Genomic DNA, 19,790 nt, shown 5'->3' with positions numbered 1-19,790 from the left:
AAACAAAACCAAAAGCTGATTCTCTGAATAGATTAATGAAATTGATAAAGCTCTAGCCAGGCTAAGGAAAAAAGACAGGACACAAATTACCATTATGAGAAATGAAACAGGAGACACCACTACAGATCCAATGGACATTAATAGGACAATAAAGGAATATTATGAAAAACTCTAGGCTCACAAATTCAATAACCTAGATGAAATAGGTCAATCTTTCATGACAGATACAATCTGCCAAAACTCACATAAGAAAAACTAAGCCATTTGAATAGATCCATTTCTATTAAAGAAATTGAATCAATAATTAATAACCATCCCATGTGGGTTCACTAGTGAATTCTACCAAACATATAACAAATTCTTGACAATCTCTTCCAAAAGATAGAAGCAGAGTAGCCATTTTTAAGTCAATCTATGAAGCCAACATTACCCTAATTCCAAAATTAGACAAAGATATTAAAAGAAAACTATAGATCAGTGAGATCACATGGACACTGGGAGGGGAACATCACACATCAGGGCCTGTCAGGGGCTGGGGGGCTGGGGGAGGGATAGCATTAGGAGAAACACCTAATGTAGATGACGGGTTGATGGGTGCAGCAAACCACCAAGGCATGTGTATACCTAGTAACAAACCTGCACATTCTGCACATGTACCCCAGAACTTAAAGTATAATAAAAAAAAAATTATCAAGATTTAAAAAAAAACAAAACTGCAGATCAATACATCTCATGAACATAGAGGCAAAAATCCTTAACAAAACATCAGCAAGTTGAATCCATCAATGTATAAAAAGAATTATACACTACAGCCAAATGGGATTTATCCCAGGTATGCAAGGCCAGTCCAGCATTTGAGACTCAATCAATGCATCACACCAACAGGCTAAAGAATAAAAATCACATAATCATATCAATAGATGCAGAAAGAGTGTTTGGGAGAATCCAACACTCATTTATGATTAAAAACTCTCAGCAAACTAGGAATACAGGGGGATTTCCTCAGCCTGATAAGTCACATCTACAAAAAACCTGCAGCTAACACCATTGCTCTTTTTTTTTTTTTTTTTTTTTTTGGCTCTCCTTTGACTAACACTATTATTCTTTTTTCTTTCTTTCTTTCTTTTTTTGAGACAGAGTTTCGCTTTTGTTGCTCAGGCAACAACGGTGTGAGTACAACGGTGTGATCTCAGCTCACTGCAATCTCTGCCTTCTGGGCTCAAGTGATTCTCCTGCCTCAGCCTCCTGAGTAGCTGGGATTACAGGTGCCTGCCACCATGCCTGGCTAATTTTTGTATCTTTAGTAGAGACGGGGTTTCGCCATGTTGGCCAGGCTGGTCTCAAACTCCTGACTTCAGGTGATCCACCCACCTCAGCCTCCCAAAGTGCTGGGATAACAGGTGTGATCCACTGTGCCCAGCCAACACCATTATTCTTAATGGTGAAAAACTAGAAGCTTTTCTAAGACTGGGAACAAGACAGTTTCCTCTCACCACTCCTTTTCAGCATCATAATGGAAGACCTAGCTAATGGAATAAGAGAAGAAAAGGAAATAAAAACTATACTGTAATATTTGTGAAGGAAGAAATATAACTTTTTATTTGCAGATGACATCGTCTGATTAGAAAATTGGAAAGAATCAACAAAAATATCTGGAATTAATAAGTGATTATAGAAAAGATTCAGGATACAAGTTTAATATGCAGAAGTCAATACTTTCCTATATACCAGCAATGAATAAGTAAAATTTAAAATTTAAAACAATACCATTTACATTAGCACTCCAAGAAAATTTAAAACAATACCATTTACATTAGCACTCCAAGAAATGAAATAATTAGGTATAAATCTAGCAAAGTATTTGTGAAATATATGTGAGAAAAACAACAAAATTCTGATGCAAGAAATCAAAGAACTAGCCAGGTATTGTGGTGTGTTCCTGTAGTCCTAGCTACTTGGGAGGCTGAGGTGGGAGAATTGCTTGAGATCAGGAGTTTGAGACCAGCCTGGGCAACACAGTGAGACCCATCTCAAAAAGAAAAAAATAGAAATCAAAGAACTAAAATAAACTAAGATCTCTTTAATATCTATTCCATGTTCATGGATAAGAAGACTCAATAGTCAAGATGTCAGTTCTTCCTACTTGATTTATAGATTCAACTCAATTCCAATAATAATCTCAGCAAGTTATTTTTTGGATATTAGCAAATTGATTCTGAAGTTTACATGGAGAGGCCAGAATAACCAACAACATGGAAGAACAAAGTTGGAGGACTAACACTACCCAACTTCAAGACTTACTAAAAAACCACAGCAATGAAGACAGTATAGATAAGAAATCGTCTTACCGTAGTCACAGTGGCTATTATGAAAAAGGCGAAAAAACAAAAACAGATGTTGGTGAGGGTGCAGAGAAAAGGGAACTCTCATACACTGTTGGTGTGAATGTAAATCAGTACAACCTCTATGGAAAACAATATGGAGATTTCTCAAAGAACTAAAAATAGAATGACCATTTGATCCAGGAATCCCACTATTAGGCATCTACCCAAAAGAAAAGAAAGGTATATATCAAAAAGATTCCTGCACTTGTATGTTTATCGTAGCACTATTCACAATAGTAAAGATAACAGAATCAATCTAAGTATTTAGCAGCGGATGATTGGATAAAGAAAATGTGGTATATATACACAATAGAATACTATTCGGTCATAAAAAAGAATGAAATCATGTCTTTTGCAGCAAAATGGATGGAACTGAAAGTCATCACCTTAAGTGAAACAAGCCAGACACAGAAAGTCAAGTATCAAAGTTTCACTCATAAATGGGTGCTAAAAAATGTGTGCACATGGGCTTACTGCAGTGTTAGATAATGGAGATTCATAAGGGTGTGATGTGGGGTGGATGATGAGAAATTAATGAGTACAATGTATGTTATTTGGGTGATGGATACTCTAAAAGCTGTGACTACTATGCAATTTATACATGTAACAGAATTGCATTTGTACTCCATAAGTTTACACACAAGAAAAGTATGGTATTGGCAAAATTTTCCCATTGTTTCTGTGTATTTTCTAGATTGATATAAACATGTATTATGTTTGGAAAGACACAACATTTAAATTTTCAAGCCATAACAACTATATATTTAAAATACTTATAAAATCACAACTTACTCCCTCCCACCACCCCCCAAACAGGAACCTCAGTAAACATTACTCACTATCAGAGTTTTATTTAGCTAAAAATATAGTCTTGCAGTATACCTGGGAGTTTAATATGGTAGTTATTTGTAGTATTAGCATAATAAGATTATTCAGACAGAAGCTTTCTTTTTGCTACAAAAAATTCCATGGATTTTATAAGGAGAATAAAAACCAAAACATCATCTGATGTCATTAAATCACATTTTAGGGCTCGGTGCGGTGGCTCATGCCTGTGATCCCAGCACTTTGGGAGGCCAAGGTGGGCGGATCACGAGGTTAAGAGATTGAGACCATCCTGGCCAACATGGTGAAACCCCAACTCTACTAAAAATACAAAAATTAGCCGGGCATGGTGGCGCACACGTGTAGTTCCAGCTACTCGGGTGGCTAAGACAGGAGAATCACTTGAACCCAGGAGGCAGAGGTTGCAGTGAGCCGAGGTTGCACCACTGCACCCCAGCCTGGCAACAGAGTGATACTCTATCTCAAAAAACAAAAGAAAACAACAACAGCAAAAAAAACCACACATCTTAGACTTTTAAAGAGTCCTTATGACACCTGGCTTGAGAACAAGCATGGACTTTAAGCATGAAAATGTCAATTGAGCCAAAGCTGATATTAGACATTCGTAAAGGTTAGCAGCTTGCCTTAAATAATTGTTTCCATTTTTCCAGATGCTGTTGAGATATATTTCATAAAAAGTATCAATGCATATCGAGCAACATTGGGCTCAGAGGATTTTGAAACACTGAGCACCACTGAAGAATTTTGCAAATGGCTCTTCCAAAATGGAGAAAAACAGGTAAATATGATCAATGCATAAACAGAATTGCTAGTTTGTTTATTAGATCACAAGAGCATTTTTCATCTTACAATTCAGATACTGGAGATCAGCTAGGTCCCAGATAAAACTAGGCAAGAATCACACTGTTTCATTATTTGCTAGCATTAACCGAATTTTTTTTTTTCAAATTGGTTTCATTCTTTTGATGAAACTGAGCAACTCTGTCCGACAAGATTTAGTTTGTACTTGGAAACTGCAAAGTAGGCTCAAAGTATTTTAGAGGGACTCGATATTGATGGCAAAAGAAAATTGGCAGCTATATGTTTGCTTCTAATGGTTCCCTCTCTGACAAACTTTTTTTTTTTTTGAGACAGGGTCTCTGTCACCCAGGCTGTAGTGCAGTGGGGTGATCTCGGCTCACTGCAACCTCCGCCTCTTGGGTTCAAGAGATTTGCCTGCCTCAGCCTCCCGAGTAGCTGGGATTACAGGCATGCGCCACCATGCCCAGCTAATTTTTGTATTTTTAGTAGAGATGGGGTTTCTCCATGTTGACCAGTCTGGTCTTGAACTCCTGACCTCAGGTGATCCACCCGCCTTGGCCTCCCACAGTGCTGGGATTACAGGAGTGAGCCACTGGGCCCCACCAGCATTGCCTTTCTTGTTTGAAATTTTACAGCTATACTTTGTTGTGTAATGTTATGGTTCCCTTTCTGTAAAATGTTATTTTTGGTGATCTAAATAAAGCCTGTCTTGTTTGGAGAAAAAAATAAAAATAAAACTAGGAATAATACACAGGGCTTAGGTGGCTTGGAATATTAGTAAAAAAATATTTTTCTTGTATCTTGATACATGAGATCCTTCAAATCCAGGACACATGTAATCTCTGGCATTGTAAATTTAATATTTTAAGTCAAAATTGGCTTCCATCTTTGGATCTAGCTACTAGTTCTTTTCTTTTGCAGTAGTGGTTTTCTCTTGATCTGATAGGTTTTTATTAGCCACAATTTTGTTTTCACATTAAAAAAGTTATAGAGAATAATTGTTATTGCTGACCTTTTTACTTAGAAGTCCCATGAGTCTAAGCTATCATTCAAAACCTTTTGACTTGAACTTTATATATTCAGTGCAGCATGAACACAGTGAAGACCTTTGTCTGTCATAAGATCCCACATGACTTTGATCTGACCAAACCAACTTTATACTTCCTCAGGCGAGTGAGAAATATGGATAGATTTGACATGGTCTTATTGGCCATGTAAAAACCAGTTTAAGAGTAGAGTTACAGGCACATAATAAGTAAAAATTTATTTCCAGGAATGAAGAACAGTTTTTTTAATATCATATCTAAACATTTTTATAAATGATGACATTTTCTTTATTTCAATTTTAATTGCCATTTATAAAGACAAAAACCTTATAATGATTTGCAACCTTTTTTCTGTGGCCATGATATTTTCTGTTGGTTTAGAAGATTTTTTTTTTTTTGAGACAGAGTCACTCTGTTGCCCAGGCTGGAGTGCAGTGGCATGATCTCAGCTCACTGCAACCTCTGCCTCCCAAGTTCAAGCGATTTTTGTGCCTCAGCCTCCCGGAACAGCTGGGATTACAGGCACCCGCCACTACACCCGGCTAATTTTTGTAGAAACGGGGTTTAATCCTGTTGGTCAGGCTGGTCTCAAACTCCTACCTCAAGTGACCGCCCGCCTCGGCCTCCCAAAGTGCTAAGATTAGAGGCGTGAGCCACAGCACCTGGCCGGTTCAGAAGATTAACATGAGATCCCAATGCCATGGGTTGATCTAATAACTTTCTTTTCAAAGACGTGAAAATACTTTGCCAGAATTTAATACCTTATCCTTGTTATATTCCGGTGCAGTGAATACCATGACCTTGGTTGTGATAAACCACCAGTACCACCACCAGTACCAATGCCTGATAATCCTCCACTTCTAACCAAGTACTTTCTAGTATACCAAGCTCCTGGACAAAGCCACCAAAGGACCTGAGTGCCAGGTGGCTCCAAATCTAAACCATAAGCAGGACGGACTATGGACAAGTCAGCTTTACCATTAGGAAGCAAGTGCCATGAGGGCAGGAATTTTTGTTTGTTTTGTTCGCTGCAGTGTCCTCACTGCCTGAAACACTAACTGGCACATAGAAGATGCCTGATAACTTTTGAATGAAACTGCTGAATTTTATGACACATTTCCCATATTTAAAAGTAGCTCGTTCTCCTGCCTCCAAGCTTCATGTGAGGCTCTAGGCCTGTCCTAGAGGACCATAACAGAAACTCACAAGACTTGGGAATTGTTCCCATGGACTACACACACACACACGCACACACATAATATCTTTTGATAAGCAGTTTAATCTGCCATGGATAAAAAATAAAACTCATTCATCTGGAACCACCTTCTTCCAGTAATTCATCAAAATGACAATCATGGCTGGGTATGGAGACTCACACCTGTAATCCCAGCACTTTGAGAGGCCGAGGCAGGAGGATTGCTTGAGCCTAGGGGTTTGAGACCAGCCTGGGCAACAAAATGAGACCCTCATCTCTAAAAAAATTAAAGAATTAGCCAGGTGCAGTGGTGCATGCCTGTGGTCCCAGCTACATGGGAGACTGAGGCAGGAAGATCACTTGAGCCTGGGAGGTTGAGGCTGCAGTGAGCTATGATCATGCCACTGCACTCCAGCTTGGGTGACAGAGATCCTGTCTCAAAAAACAAACCAGAAAAAACAACAACAACAACAACAACAACAAAAAAAAAAAACAGAGAAAAGAAGAGAGGCACCCCTTATATGTTCTCTAGGGCTTTTAGAAAACATGAAGATGTTCCTCTGGTCACATACATGCAAATCTATAAGAAAGGTGATACTGTCGAAATCAAGGGAATAGGCATTGTCCAAAAGGGAATACCCCACAAGTGTTACCATGGCAAAACTGAGAGAGCCTACATTGTTATCCAGCAAGCTGTTGGTGTTGTCAACCCAAGATTTTTGACAAGATTCTTGCCAACAGAATAAATATGTGTTTGGTGCATATTCAGCACTCTAAGAGCTGGGATGGCCTCATGAAACTTCTGAAAGAAAATCGTTAGAAAAAAAAGGAAGTCAAAGAGATAGGTCCCTGGGTTCAACTGAAATGCCAACCTACTTCATCCAGGGAAGCACACTTTGTGAGAACTAATGGGAAAGAGCCTGGGCTGCTGGAACCTGTTCCCTGAATAGCTAGATTCACTCAGAGGAAAAGAGAGAAGACTAAAATAAATAAAATCAGAAATGAAAGAAGAGACATTAAGCTGATGCCACAACAATTAAAAGGAATATAAGAGACTACTATGAATAATTATATGTCAACAAATTGGATAACCTAAAAGGATAAAATTCTAGAAACATATTACCTACCAAGACTGAATCATGAAGAAATAGAAAATCTAAGTAGATATTTAATCAGTAATCAAAAACCTTCTTACAAATAAAAGCCCAGGACCAGATGGCTTCATTGGTGAATTCTACTAAACATTTAAAGAAGAATTAATATTGCCAATTCTTTTCAAACTCCTCCATTTTCTGGAAGAGGAGGACACACTTTCAAACTCTTTTTATGAGGCCAGCATTACTCTGACATCAAAGCCATAAAAAGACACTACAAGAACACTACAGGTCAATATCCCTGATGCATATAGATGCAAAAATTCTCAACAAAACACTAGCAAACCAAATTTAACAGCACATTAAAAGAGTCATACACCATCACCAAGTGGGATTTATCCCTGGGATGTAAGAATGGTTTGGCATACAAAAATCAATCAATGAGATACACCACCTTAACAGAATGAAGGATAAAAATCAGATGATACTCTGAGATGCAGAAAAAGCATTGGACAAAATTCAATACCTTTTCATGATTAAAAAGAAAAACTGCCAACAAAGAAGGAATAGAAGGAAATTACCTCAACATAATAAAGGCCATACATATATGCAAAGCCTACAGCTAATACCATACTTAATGGTGAAAAACTGAAAGCTTTTCCTTTAAGATCGGGAACAAAAGAAGGATGCCCACTTTTGCCACTTCTATTCAACATAGTACTGGAAGTACTAGCCAGAGCAGTTAGGCAGGAAAGATAAATAAAAAACATCCAAATATGAACAGAAGTAGAATTATTTCTGTTTGCAGAATGACATGATGTTATGTAGAAAACCCTAATGATCACACACACACACACACACACACACACCTGTTTGAACTAATAAACTCAACTAAATTATAGGAAACAAAATCAGCATACAAAAATCAGTTGTATTTTTATATACTAACGTTGAACAATTTGAAAAAAAAAGTAAGAAAACAATCCCATTTACAATAGCATCAAAAAGAATAAAATACTTAGGAATAAACCAAGGAGGTGAAAGACTTATACACTGAAAAAAATAAACAGGAAAATAACAAATTATATGCATGCTTTCCTACTCTAAAAAATGCAAAAATATTACAGTAGTAGCCTTGAGATTCCTGATTTATTGGCAGTGTTCTCTGGAAAGCAGCAATTGACATCCCTTTTATGTTTGTTGTTCTGACATGCCACATTAGGGATGATGATTACATGTTCAACCCAATTATGAAGAAATGTCTGCTACACCTGTCAACATAGATAATTCAGGCAGTGAGTGGGTGATGTGCAGTTCTTGAGGGAGCCAGCAATAATACCTCTTCACCTTCCCTAAAGAAAGCACATTGGGAAGGCAAATGAGTACAAGCACCTTTGTCCTATGAATAATTTCCAATGTATACTTAATTTATTTTTGCTGTATAGTAAGTACTTAACAGTGAGAGCTTTGCTGAAAGACAACTAGCCTAGACCTTTTAAAAATGTCAATGTTATGAAAGACCAAAAGGGCAGGAGAACTGTAACAGATTAAAGAATCATGAAAACTAAATGCAATACATGATGATTAGATGCTAGATTTTAAGGAGGTGTAAAGAACATTATTGGAACAATTGGGAAATTTGAACATGGAGCATGTATCAGGAAACCCTGTTGTATTGATGTAAGATTTCTTGAATGATAATGTTATTGTAGATATGTAGGAAAATGTTCTTGTTCTAAGAAGACACATGCTTAAGTATTTAGTGGTGGCCACATGTGATGGCTCATGCCTGTCTGTAATTCCAGTAATTTGGGAGGCCAAGGCAGGAGGATCGCTTGAGCCCAGGAGTTCATGACCAACCTGGGCAACATAGTGGGACCCCATCTCTACAAAAAATAAATAAATAAATAAGCTGAGCAGAGTAGTGCACAACTATAGTCCCAGCTACTCTAGAGGCTGAGGTAGAGGATCATTTGAGCCTGGGAGGTCAAGGCTACATGAACCCTGATCACACCCCTGCACGCCAGCCTGAGCAACAGAGTGAAGCCCTGTCTAAAAAAAAAAAAAAAGAAACCATTTAGGAGTAAAGTATCTTGATTACCTACAACTTATTTTCAACAAAAATATATGTGTGTATGCATGTATATTTATATATAGAGAGAGACATTACTTTTTAAGAAGAGAACAATAAAGCAAATGTGGCAAAATTGTAGCAATGTGTGAATCTAGGCGAAAATTGTATGGGTATTTATTTTACTATTCTTTTAGCTTTTCTGAAGATTTGAAAAAATTTAAAATAAAAAATAGGTGAACAAAAAGAGTGAGGGCTGTGGAATTCAGACTGCCTGGTGTTGGAATTCTGACACTGCTAATCGTAGGCTCTATGATCTGGGGCAAGATCCTTAGCTGTTATTAGTTTCCATTCCTTCATCTGTAAAATGAGTATAATAACAGTTCCTCTCTTGTAGGGCAGCCATGAAGATTAAATAGTATTATGTGAATTAACTATTAATTACAAGCTTGGAACTTTAATTCTTAATACAAATTACTTAGGTGACACATCACAACGGACTGATCCTGGTGGGTTATGTCATTGTTGGGTACAATGCCTTCTCCATAGAGCTCAGGGAACAGAACCAGCATGCTGCTTTGGAATTGCCAGGCTGATTTTTTTTTTTTTTTTTTAAAACGTTTTATCCCTCAGGAGGCTTACAGACTGCTAAAGGCTTCATTAAAGTCCCAGGTATTCAGCTACAGTGACTACAGCAAAAATGTGGCTGAAACTTTTCATAATACGGGCAGGATCTGCTTTGCCAAAGGAGAGCCCAGAAAGGCAATTCAGCTGCTGAGGAAGGTGACTTTTGGCTGGTTTCGTTACATCTTCCCCTGGGCTTGTAAGCAGGATGTGAGGAGGGATGTATGTACATATGTATGCATGTATATATGTATTTTCCCTTCCCTTCCATTTCATTCCATCTCTCTTTCCTTTTCTAAGTGATGTGTTATCTTTTAAAAATTGTCTGCTTTGTTAGATATGCTGAGGGAGAATATGACACAAAAACTTTAGTTGAGTCCCTATCTGGACAAGAGTCTTAAAAGAGTAACACCCTAATCTTGAAATCCAAGTATGATAGTGGCAGAATCTCTTGAAAGCACTTCAAGGTTGGGTGGAATTAGTAATACCTTGTTTAACCATCCGTACCCAAGTACTCATTTCCCTTCCAGAGAGCTCATTCCCTTGCAGTGGGGTGTGGCAAGAGGTGTTCAACCAGTCAGTGTACTGACAATGAATCTAAAGGCTTAGTAAAATAGGTAGGGATGTCTCTACATAAAACCTAAGTTTATTCAAAGTCAGAGGAAAAGTTGGTAAAGATCAAGTAATACTCAAATGAGCAGAGGGTGGAGTCAGAAGCAGTCTACATCAGGTTCGCAGGGATTTTCATCTGATTTCAGGGTAACCTAATGTGATCAGAAAATAGTAAATAACAGAAGAAAGAGGAACTCATTTTGAAGATTCAGAGAAAAAGCCCCCTGAAAGTAAGTTATAGGAGCCAGAATAGCTTTTCCAGGGAAGCATGAACACGCGGATGACATCTGGGTAATGGGGGCAGAAGCCTGAAAGGAGAGAAAACTTTGAAATGAAAAGATGACAATCTGAAGATAAGAAATGAGATGAAATGGAAAATGATGAGTGAAATGAGCAGGGGTTCCAGGGAAACAAGTCTAATAAAATTCAAATCCACATTGAAAATAATGAAGACTCTTAACATGGAGTGATACTGGAGTATTGTTTCTCAAATATAGAATTGCAACACAGTAAGAAACAAAACAAAACAAGCAAAAAGCAAATTCCTGAGTCTCACCCCAGACCATCTGAATTAGAAGTTTTAAGAATTGTGTACAGAATCTGTTCTTTTAATAGTTCGAGAGGCAGTTTTAATATCCTGCCAATTTTAAGAATCAAGATTGATAAAACAAACTTAAAAAGCTCTCTTAGAACGCAGAGTGAAAGAAGAGAGGGGTCTCATGAGAAAGTAGTTGGTATGCAGGACAAAGTAGAGATTCAGCCAAATAATTGTATGTATTTCTGAAGAAATTATGATTGGAATAGAAGCAGTAATCAGTGATATCATTAAAGACAAATGTTCTGAAATAAAAAAAGGCCATAGCATATACATTGTAAGGATTTACCATGTTCCACACAAAGTCAGTGTAGGGAGAGCCTCATTTAGATTTTTACCTGGCAATGAATTTTTGTTGGCATGTGCAATAGATGGAATGCTTGTGTCCCTTCAAAATTCATATGTTGAAACCTAATCTTCGATGTGGTGGTGTTTGGAGATGGGACCTTTAGAAAGTGACTAGGACTCAAGGTGGAGCCTTCATGAATGGGATTAGTGCCCTTTTAAAAGAGACCTCAAAGAGCTTCCTTGCCCCTTCCACCATGTGAGTTTACAGCAAGAAGATGGCTGTCAATGAATCAGGAAGTGGGCCCTCACCTGACACGAAATGGACTAAGATAGCATGGCTACATCCTCCATTTTTAACAGGGATTCAACTTGCAGATTTAGGATGCCATAAGCCTAGGTAGGGGCTACATCTTTGTTATCAGCTTAGGAAACAAATGAAATGTAGTGCAGGTGTTTGAAATGTAAACTTGTGACAAGATCTCAGTTCCGCTGGTCCTTTCCTGAGTTTGGTTTGCAATTAAGGTGCTTGCTATCTGATTCTCTTTAACCTGTTGTTTCTCACCTCACCTAGTGTCTGATGATTCAAATCTTTGTATATGGAGGTGAACACAGTAAAAGTAGGGAGACAAAGAGCCTCCTTACCCTGTGGCAGAGGTGAGTTCTGGCCCTGGCCATCAGCCATGTCATCAATGTGGATATATGCATGGCATGGCCTCTCCCAGTTCAACCAGGTAGGGGTGCTTCACCTCTACCAGTCTTGCTAGTAAGGCAAAATCCTACCTGTGTATGAATTTGACCAAATCCTATACTTGGGGAAATTAGTTGATTTCTTACAGTCTCATAGAACCCAGTATTAATAGGGTCTGCTGCAATAATATTTAGTATTTATAATATCCCTTTCAATGCTGAGCATTATAGAAAAGCCCCGCAAGACAAGGTTGTTGTTGATCACAGTGTGATAGATATGATATGGATTCAGAGAAAGTAAATGAGTACCTTAAAATAATTTTTCTTGCTGAACATACAAAGTCTAGGTCCCTAAACATAAGGCAAGTTTTTTAGGATACAGGTGTCTCCAAAGTTAATAATGACAGAACCTCTTCAGATTCTTTTTTTAAATGTTTAGAATTTAAGTCAAAGAGAGTTTTGTATAGACTTGTCTCAGTCTTTAACCTTGACGTTATCAATGACGCTTATCATTGACATTTGTTTGTCTCAGAATAGTATTGACCTCGAACTGTTCTCTTCTAAGAGGGAAGAGAACAAAAACTTGTTGAGTTTATACCAAATTCATAAAACCGAGCTAGGTCCTATTCATAAAGTATTTAATTTAATCCTCACAAATACACGGTGTGATAGCTCTCATTTAACAGAAGGGAGCTTGATGTTTTATAATGGAATTTGCCTAAATTCACTCAGTCTTGGAGATTTGGACTCAAATAAGTGTGACTCTAAAGGCCATGTGTTTTTCCCTGAGAGCCCTCTAACAGAGGTGCATTGCTGCTGAGAGTTAGGACCCTGAATGTGTTCACCAGCTGTGGCTGATAATTGGTCCCCTTCTCAACAGGTTCACCATGCTAGACAGGTGGGGAAGATCATGCCATGGAGAATACATTGAGCCCTCCTATCCACACCCCCTTCAGTCAGAGCCACACCTGAGGTGGGCCCCACAGGAGACTATCTCCTGTTTTATCATTACCCAGAGGAGGATGTTCTCCAGCCTCTGTCAATAATTCCTGTGTTACGAGGATACAGAGGATCAGCCACAGGACAAAATGGGGAACTTTGCTCCCTGCCTGTTGGTGTATATGAAAGCATGTTTTCTTAATCAATAACTGTAAAAATATTAGTAACTATAATGTAGAAGTTTTCCCATTTCCTTGGCACTGTATTATACATTTAGATATACTTTTTCTGATTTATAAACCACATTATTAGGCGGGGTTTTTTTTTTTTGAGACAGAGTCTTGCTCTGTTGCCAGGCTGTAGTGCAGTGGCGCGATCTTGGCTCACTGCAACCTCCACCTCCCAAGTTCAAGCGATTCTCCTGCCTCAGCCTCACGAGTAGCTGGGACTACATGCGTATGCCACCACGCCCAGCTAATTTTTGTATTTTTAGTAGAGACGGGGTTTCCCCATGTTGGCCAGGATGGTCTTGATCTCTTGACCTCGTGATCCACCCGCCTCAGCCTCCCTAGGTGAGTGTTTGTATCTTCCATGTTCAGGTGATGAAACTGAAGCTCAGAAAGTTTGGGTATCTTGGCTGGGCATGATGGCTCACACCTGTAATCCCAGCACTTTGGGAGGCTGAGGCTAGTGGATCACTTGAGCTCAGGAGTTCAAGACCAGTCTGGGCAACATGGTGAAGCGCCATCGCTACAAAAAATATAAAAATTAGCCAGGTGTGGTGGTATATGCCTGTGGTCCCAGCTACTTGGGAGGCTGAGGTGGAAGGATAACTTGAGGCCAGGAGGTCAAGGCTGCAGTGAGCCGCGATTGCGCCACTGCACTCCAGCCTAGGTAACAGACTGAGACCCTGTCTCAAAAAAAAAAAAAAAAAAAAAAAAAAAGGTTGGGTATTTCTTTCATAAGATAGCTGGTAAATGTAAGATTTGAATCTGGGTTGATCAGGTTTCAAAAATGCCATTTCACTAATGTAATACAGATTCTGACTTTGATGAATTTGAGTATACGTATGAGGATACCTGTTCAGCAGGCAAGGCTCCAGAACCCATTTTACATGTGGGAAAACTGAAAACTGATTTACTGAAGTTAACTCACCCAGGAAGAGACAAAGGTAGAATTTTAATCCGGGTCTCTCTAACTCCAGGATCTGTACTCCAGGAAGTGTAGCTTACAATCTGAAGACAGACTGCCTGGAGTTTTTTTAAAAAGATGAGGTCTTTCTGTGTTGCCCAGGCTGGTCCAAACTTCTGTGGCCAGTCTTCTTGCTTCTGCCTCCCAAGTAGCTGGGATTATAGGCATCTGCCACTGCACCCAGGATTGCCTGGATTTAAAACTCAGGCTCCATCACTCAGCTCTCTGACCTAGGTGAAGTGACTTAACTCCCTCAGCCTCTATTTATTCATCAGTAAAATATTAGTACTTTCCTCAAAAAGTACGTTTTCTGAAAGTTAATGAGATCATAAATAATACAAGACTTAGATCAGGGCCTGGAAGGTCTTAGCAGGTCTTAAATGCCCAATGAATGTCGAGATCTTAATAACAAAATAGTAATAATAACAATTCTCTATCTGAAGTACAAGAGATAATAGGTCAGAATGTTAAAATAAGAGGCTTCTTTGTATCACCGTATTATTGTTTTATATTAAGAGTAATAGGTACAGAGTATACATTACTGGAGTCTGACCTGTGATCTTAACCTGCCTTTTCCACTCACAAAGTATGTGACCTTGGGCAAATGACTTAACCTCCTTGAACCTTGTTTTCCATTGCTAACATCCAGATCATAGTAAACCACAGAGAGTTGTTGTGAGTTTTAAATAAAATCATGTCTATAACATGCATAGTACAGTGCCTGGCAGAGTATGCACTCAATAAATGTTCGTAAAACACCCTTCCTTCCCCTTCTTCACAGAAGATTGCCTTTTGCTTTCAGGGCAACAGTTCAGAATATTTGAAATCAGGGATAATTGTTAGCCACTATTACCATAGGTTAGTTTTGAGATTTTGAATCTTTGAACATATCTAAAGTATATTTTGTGCTCTGAAGGTAATAATAATGAAACTAAAAGAACAAAATATATAATTTCAGAGAAAAAATGCATGATGTTTCCTCAAAACTGAACAGAAGTTCTACTCAGCTTGTATTTAAAAATAGACACTTCAGAATATCTGGAATGAATCTAATTCTTCGGTAGCCTGAGGTTGCTTTGCCTTCCAGTATTTACTGTGTCTTTTAGGTGATCTGAAAAGATTCATAGAAGGAGGAAAAATTAGGAGATCTAATTCAGACCCTAGGTGGTATGAGTTTCTTTAGGTACTTGGACATTAATTTTTCTTTCTGTAAATTACAACGAAACCAAACCTACCAAGAAAGTCCATATAAGGGGAAAAGAAGAGTCTTTTAAGGACTTTGCTGTAGCAGAAGGTTTTTCTTTCCCTGAAACAAGCCCATATCTCATTCCTCAAGAACTGCTGAGCAAAACCATGGGGGTAACTGCCAAAGCCAGATGTCAAAACCTGGTACAACGATTGCTGTCTCTTTGCAAACTTCAGCATCTCGCTGGAGTAATCAATCCCAGATGTCCTGGAACTCTGCTAGTTTTCCGATGTACTCTCCTGCTTCTTACCTCACCTCTTCCGGAAACTCGTTGACTACACTCACTGGACTTTCATTGCTAGGAGCCCGAATTCTTGGCTTTTGAAGCCTCTGCAAAAAAGCTAAAGTAGAAATGGCCCCTTGAAATCAGAGTTAATTTCAAGGTTAAATGACAGTTGCAAGGGCCTCAAATAAAATTTTGGTGTACAGAAAGGGCATAAAAAATCTCAGATTTAAACTTTCAGGTTGGTTAGTCTAACTTTTACCTAAATGTAAAATGTACTTCAGTTAGTTGTAATCATTTACATATCCAGCTCATTTAAGCACTAGAAATACTAGTATGTTTAAGATATAGTCCCTTATGTGAAAACAGACATGTATGACCAGATTACAAGTTAGTCTGTAGTAAGTCTTTAGTAGAAATGTAAAGGAAAAGGGCAAGTAATAAATCATGAGGTTAGAAATGTGAGTGGAAACTCTGCATAGGTTGGGGGATGGGTTGCAGGTTCTTCGAAGAAAAGTAGCCATTAGCAGGTAGACAAGAAGCTAGAGGAGAGTATTCCAAGTTGCATGAACAGAAGCATAGTGGTGTAGATACCCGATATGGCTGAGGAAAAGCAAGTGGCCTCGAGTGGTTGTAGTTTAAGGTACCTAAGGAGGGACGTGCTGGACATGAGTTTGGAAAGACAGACTGGGGTGAGATTATGGAATTTTTATGTACTGTGCTAAGGCATTTGGGATTTATTTAGTAGAGAGAAAGCAACCATCAAAGAGTTTTGGGTAGATATGACATGATCAGTTATTGGCTTTAAAACATTAACTCTGACAGCAATGAGAAGGATAGATGGTACCTAGGGAGAAGTGGGGAGAGCAGTTAGGAGGTAGATCTGATAGTCCAAGGGAGAGATGTTTAGACCCTTAATTATCTAAAGCCGTAGTAGGAAGAACGTGTAGAGGATAGATCGAGAAGCTATATGGAGTCTGTATTGACAGACCGTGGGACCAGTCAGATGTGAGGTTTAATAGAGGCAGGAATCAAAGGTAACTTTGAAGTTTCTAGCTTGGGCAACTGGGTGAATGGCAATGCTATTAAATAGTGTTGGCAAGAGGAATAATCTTGGAGCATGTCTAGGGCGCCTGAGGGAAGATGGTTTCCACTTTGGATATGTTTGCAGTACCCACAATACATTCACCAGGCAATGGCTGTTAAGTTGTTGGCTGTATGGGCCAGGAGCTCAAAGAAATGATTCTGAAGCTAATGGGATGGATAAAATAACCCATGGAATACATACATGTGAAACAAGAAGGCTTAGGAAAGAACTTTGGAGCATGCTTACACTTATTTCAGAGAGAATATAATATGGTGATTTGGTAGCAGAACAGCTGGGGCTCAAATTTGAGCTTTCCCACTTATAGTGAGACTTCCTAAGGCTTACTTTCTTCATCTGTGAAAATGCACAGAAATAGAGCACTTCATTTTAAGTGCTTTACTTAGTGTATGGCACATAGTAAGCTTCTGTGAAATGTTAATTATTGTAATTATCATTATTGTATTATTTAGGGGTCACGCAGAAAGAGGAACTGAAAAGGAGTCTCTGAAAAAGTCCTTGAGAATTAGGAGAGTCAGGAAAAAATAGAAAGGAAATCAGAGGACAAAGTTTCAATGAAAGAGAGGCCAGTGTCATTGTTACGAAAGACATGAGGAGACACTTCAAAGAGGAAGAAATGCATATGACCAATAAACACACACACACACAGATTTCCAATCTCAGGCAGGATTCAAAACATAAAATGCCATTTTTAACCTATCGTTTTTGTGGTAATGAAAAATACAGGCAAGAAAACCCAGCTCTGTCAAAAGTATGCGGGGCTCAGCCTTCTCAATACTCTATTTATATGGGACTGTATCTTGATTGCACCTTTTTGGTGGATATGTTGGGAAAAGTTAATAGAATGTTTAAATGCCTGTAACCTTTGACTCTAAAAGACCACTTCTAAGAATTTGTCTTTTGAAATCCTTACACAAAATATGTATTTATAAATATATGTATATATACAAATATACACCTATACATATATAAATGTATCTCTTTTAGATTTGTTTATAATAGCAAACAGTGGGAAAAAAATGTCTACCAGTAGAAATACTAGTACATTTTTATTGCCATATAATATGGTCATTCAAAGGCATGATGTAGAGCTTTAAGTGTCATGGAAGAATATTCCCATATATATTGTTAGGGCTAAAAATATGAAAAGTACACATTAGTGAGCAATATATATAGCATAACTCATAAGTATATGTAAATATGTAGTTAGTGCAAAGAACAGTAATTATCTCTAGGACAGGATTATGGAGGACTTTCAAATTCTATGTTATGTATTTCTGTGTCATTTTACTTTTATTTTTACAATAAATATTGTGATGATAAAAAAAGATACATTTTAAGAGTATGGTATAAGTGTCAAATATTAAGAGAGTGCCATGCAGTGGTAAGGAATGGACTAGTGCCAGATGGCCTGGGTTATAATCCCAGCTCTGTCTTTAGCTGTGAGATCTTGGACAAATCGCTTTACTTCTCAGTTTCCTCATCCATAAAATGGGGATGATAATAATATAATATCTACTTCATAGGGTTGTTATGAATAAATAAGTTAATGTAAGTAAAACTGCAAAGAAAGGTGCCTGGCACATAATATGTGCTAATTAGAGATGATGAGAGTGTTAATGATGATGATGAAGATGATGATGATTGCAGATGGAAAGGGAAGGATGACTAATCAGAAGCCATTATATTGGCAAATAGAAAATAATCACTGACATCACTGATATTAGCATGAGCTGTATTTGTAGAGAAGACCTTTGAGATTACTGTTTGTCCAGTACCTGATTAAATACCTCCCATAATCAGGAATTTACTCATTATCTCTCAAAATGGCCCCTTCCTCCCATTACTGGACAGTTCTGATTGTTAGAAGAATGTAGTAGTTAAGGTCATAGACTACATTTAAAGTTAGACATATCTGTGTTTGAATCCAGGCTCTACCACTTTCTATGTGCCATTAGGCAAGTTATCTTAAGCCTCACTTTTCTCTAATGAGGATTAGAATAGTATCTATAATGTAGAAACATAATGAAGAGTAAATGAGTTTACATAAAGCACTTAGCACAGTATCTGGTATACTGTTAAGTGCTCAATAAATATCAGCCATTTTAACAACTCTACCTAGTCATCAAACTTACTGGATGTATGAAAGCATGAAGTTATCAACTTTATCTTTCTCTCTGTCAGATATCTCTGGAACAGCTGCATACCGAAAAGTTATTTTGATATACCTTTTGATGGGTATAAAGCTGTAGAAACCAACAGAAAGAGCAGGGAGAACCATCCTTTTCTCCTCATAAGAGGGGAGTAAGGAAGGTGCCACAATGCCTATTAAACTATTAGTGATATTCAGTCCTCTTGATCATATGAACAAAATGGAACAGCCTCTTTTGGGCTGAGGGGCTGGAGAAGGAAAGTAGGGTGGAAATGGGGATTTGGGAGGTGATTATTTCCAGAGAGAAGTGAGCAAGGAAAAAGAAAGGAGGTGATACGCTTCAGTACATTTTGTATCAGCCAGACCAGTCTTGGGCAAGACCTTAGTGATGAAATGTATGTTCCATAAGCTGGGTTGTTTCCAGGCTGCTGCATTCATCTTCTTTTCCTATTATTTATTAGTAAACATTCCAACACTCCATCTACAAAATTAAGGAGAAAATATCTGGCCAAACCTTGGTATGAGTGAGTGAGGAGCACAATCTGCTCCACCAGAGCCAGGTAGCCAAACAAGGGGCAGCAGCTTTTCCAAATCAGGATTCTAGGACTAGCTGGAGGCATTGGGGCAGGTAGAGAAGTGAAAACTCAGAAGCCTTTAGTTCCCTGCTTGAGGGTCTCTTTTATGGGGAACA

General features: G+C 38.3%; 1 protein-coding gene across 12 annotated transcripts in view; it reads left to right on the top strand.

Annotated features, from left to right (window-relative positions):
- The window catches only part of TTC23L (tetratricopeptide repeat domain 23 like), a 62,583-nt gene that overhangs the window by 39,471 nt on the left and 3,322 nt on the right, over positions 1-19,790 (top strand). For 6 of the 12 annotated variants that reach the window (XM_016953463.4, XM_063811339.1, XM_009449317.5 and 3 more), the window contains 2 exons: positions 3,881-4,008; positions 10,071-11,133. In XM_016953463.4, the coding sequence (XP_016808952.1) occupies positions 3,881-4,008; positions 10,071-10,364 (422 nt within the window). In that variant the 3' untranslated portion in view covers positions 10,365-11,133. Of the gene's footprint in view, positions 1-3,880; positions 4,009-10,070; positions 11,134-12,127; positions 12,211-13,123; positions 13,414-19,790 lie in introns of those variants that run through there. The other 6 variants (XR_001717769.4, XR_010157259.1, XR_001717770.4 and 3 more) reach the window with 4 other exon arrangements.

The sequence above is a fragment of the Pan troglodytes genome, chromosome 4, assembly GCF_028858775.2.
Source record: "Pan troglodytes isolate AG18354 chromosome 4, NHGRI_mPanTro3-v2.0_pri, whole genome shotgun sequence".
NCBI classification, from domain to species: domain Eukaryota; kingdom Metazoa; phylum Chordata; class Mammalia; order Primates; family Hominidae; genus Pan; species Pan troglodytes.
Note: the sequence above shows the minus strand (reverse complement) of the source record. Positions and strands in the feature narration are given on the sequence as shown.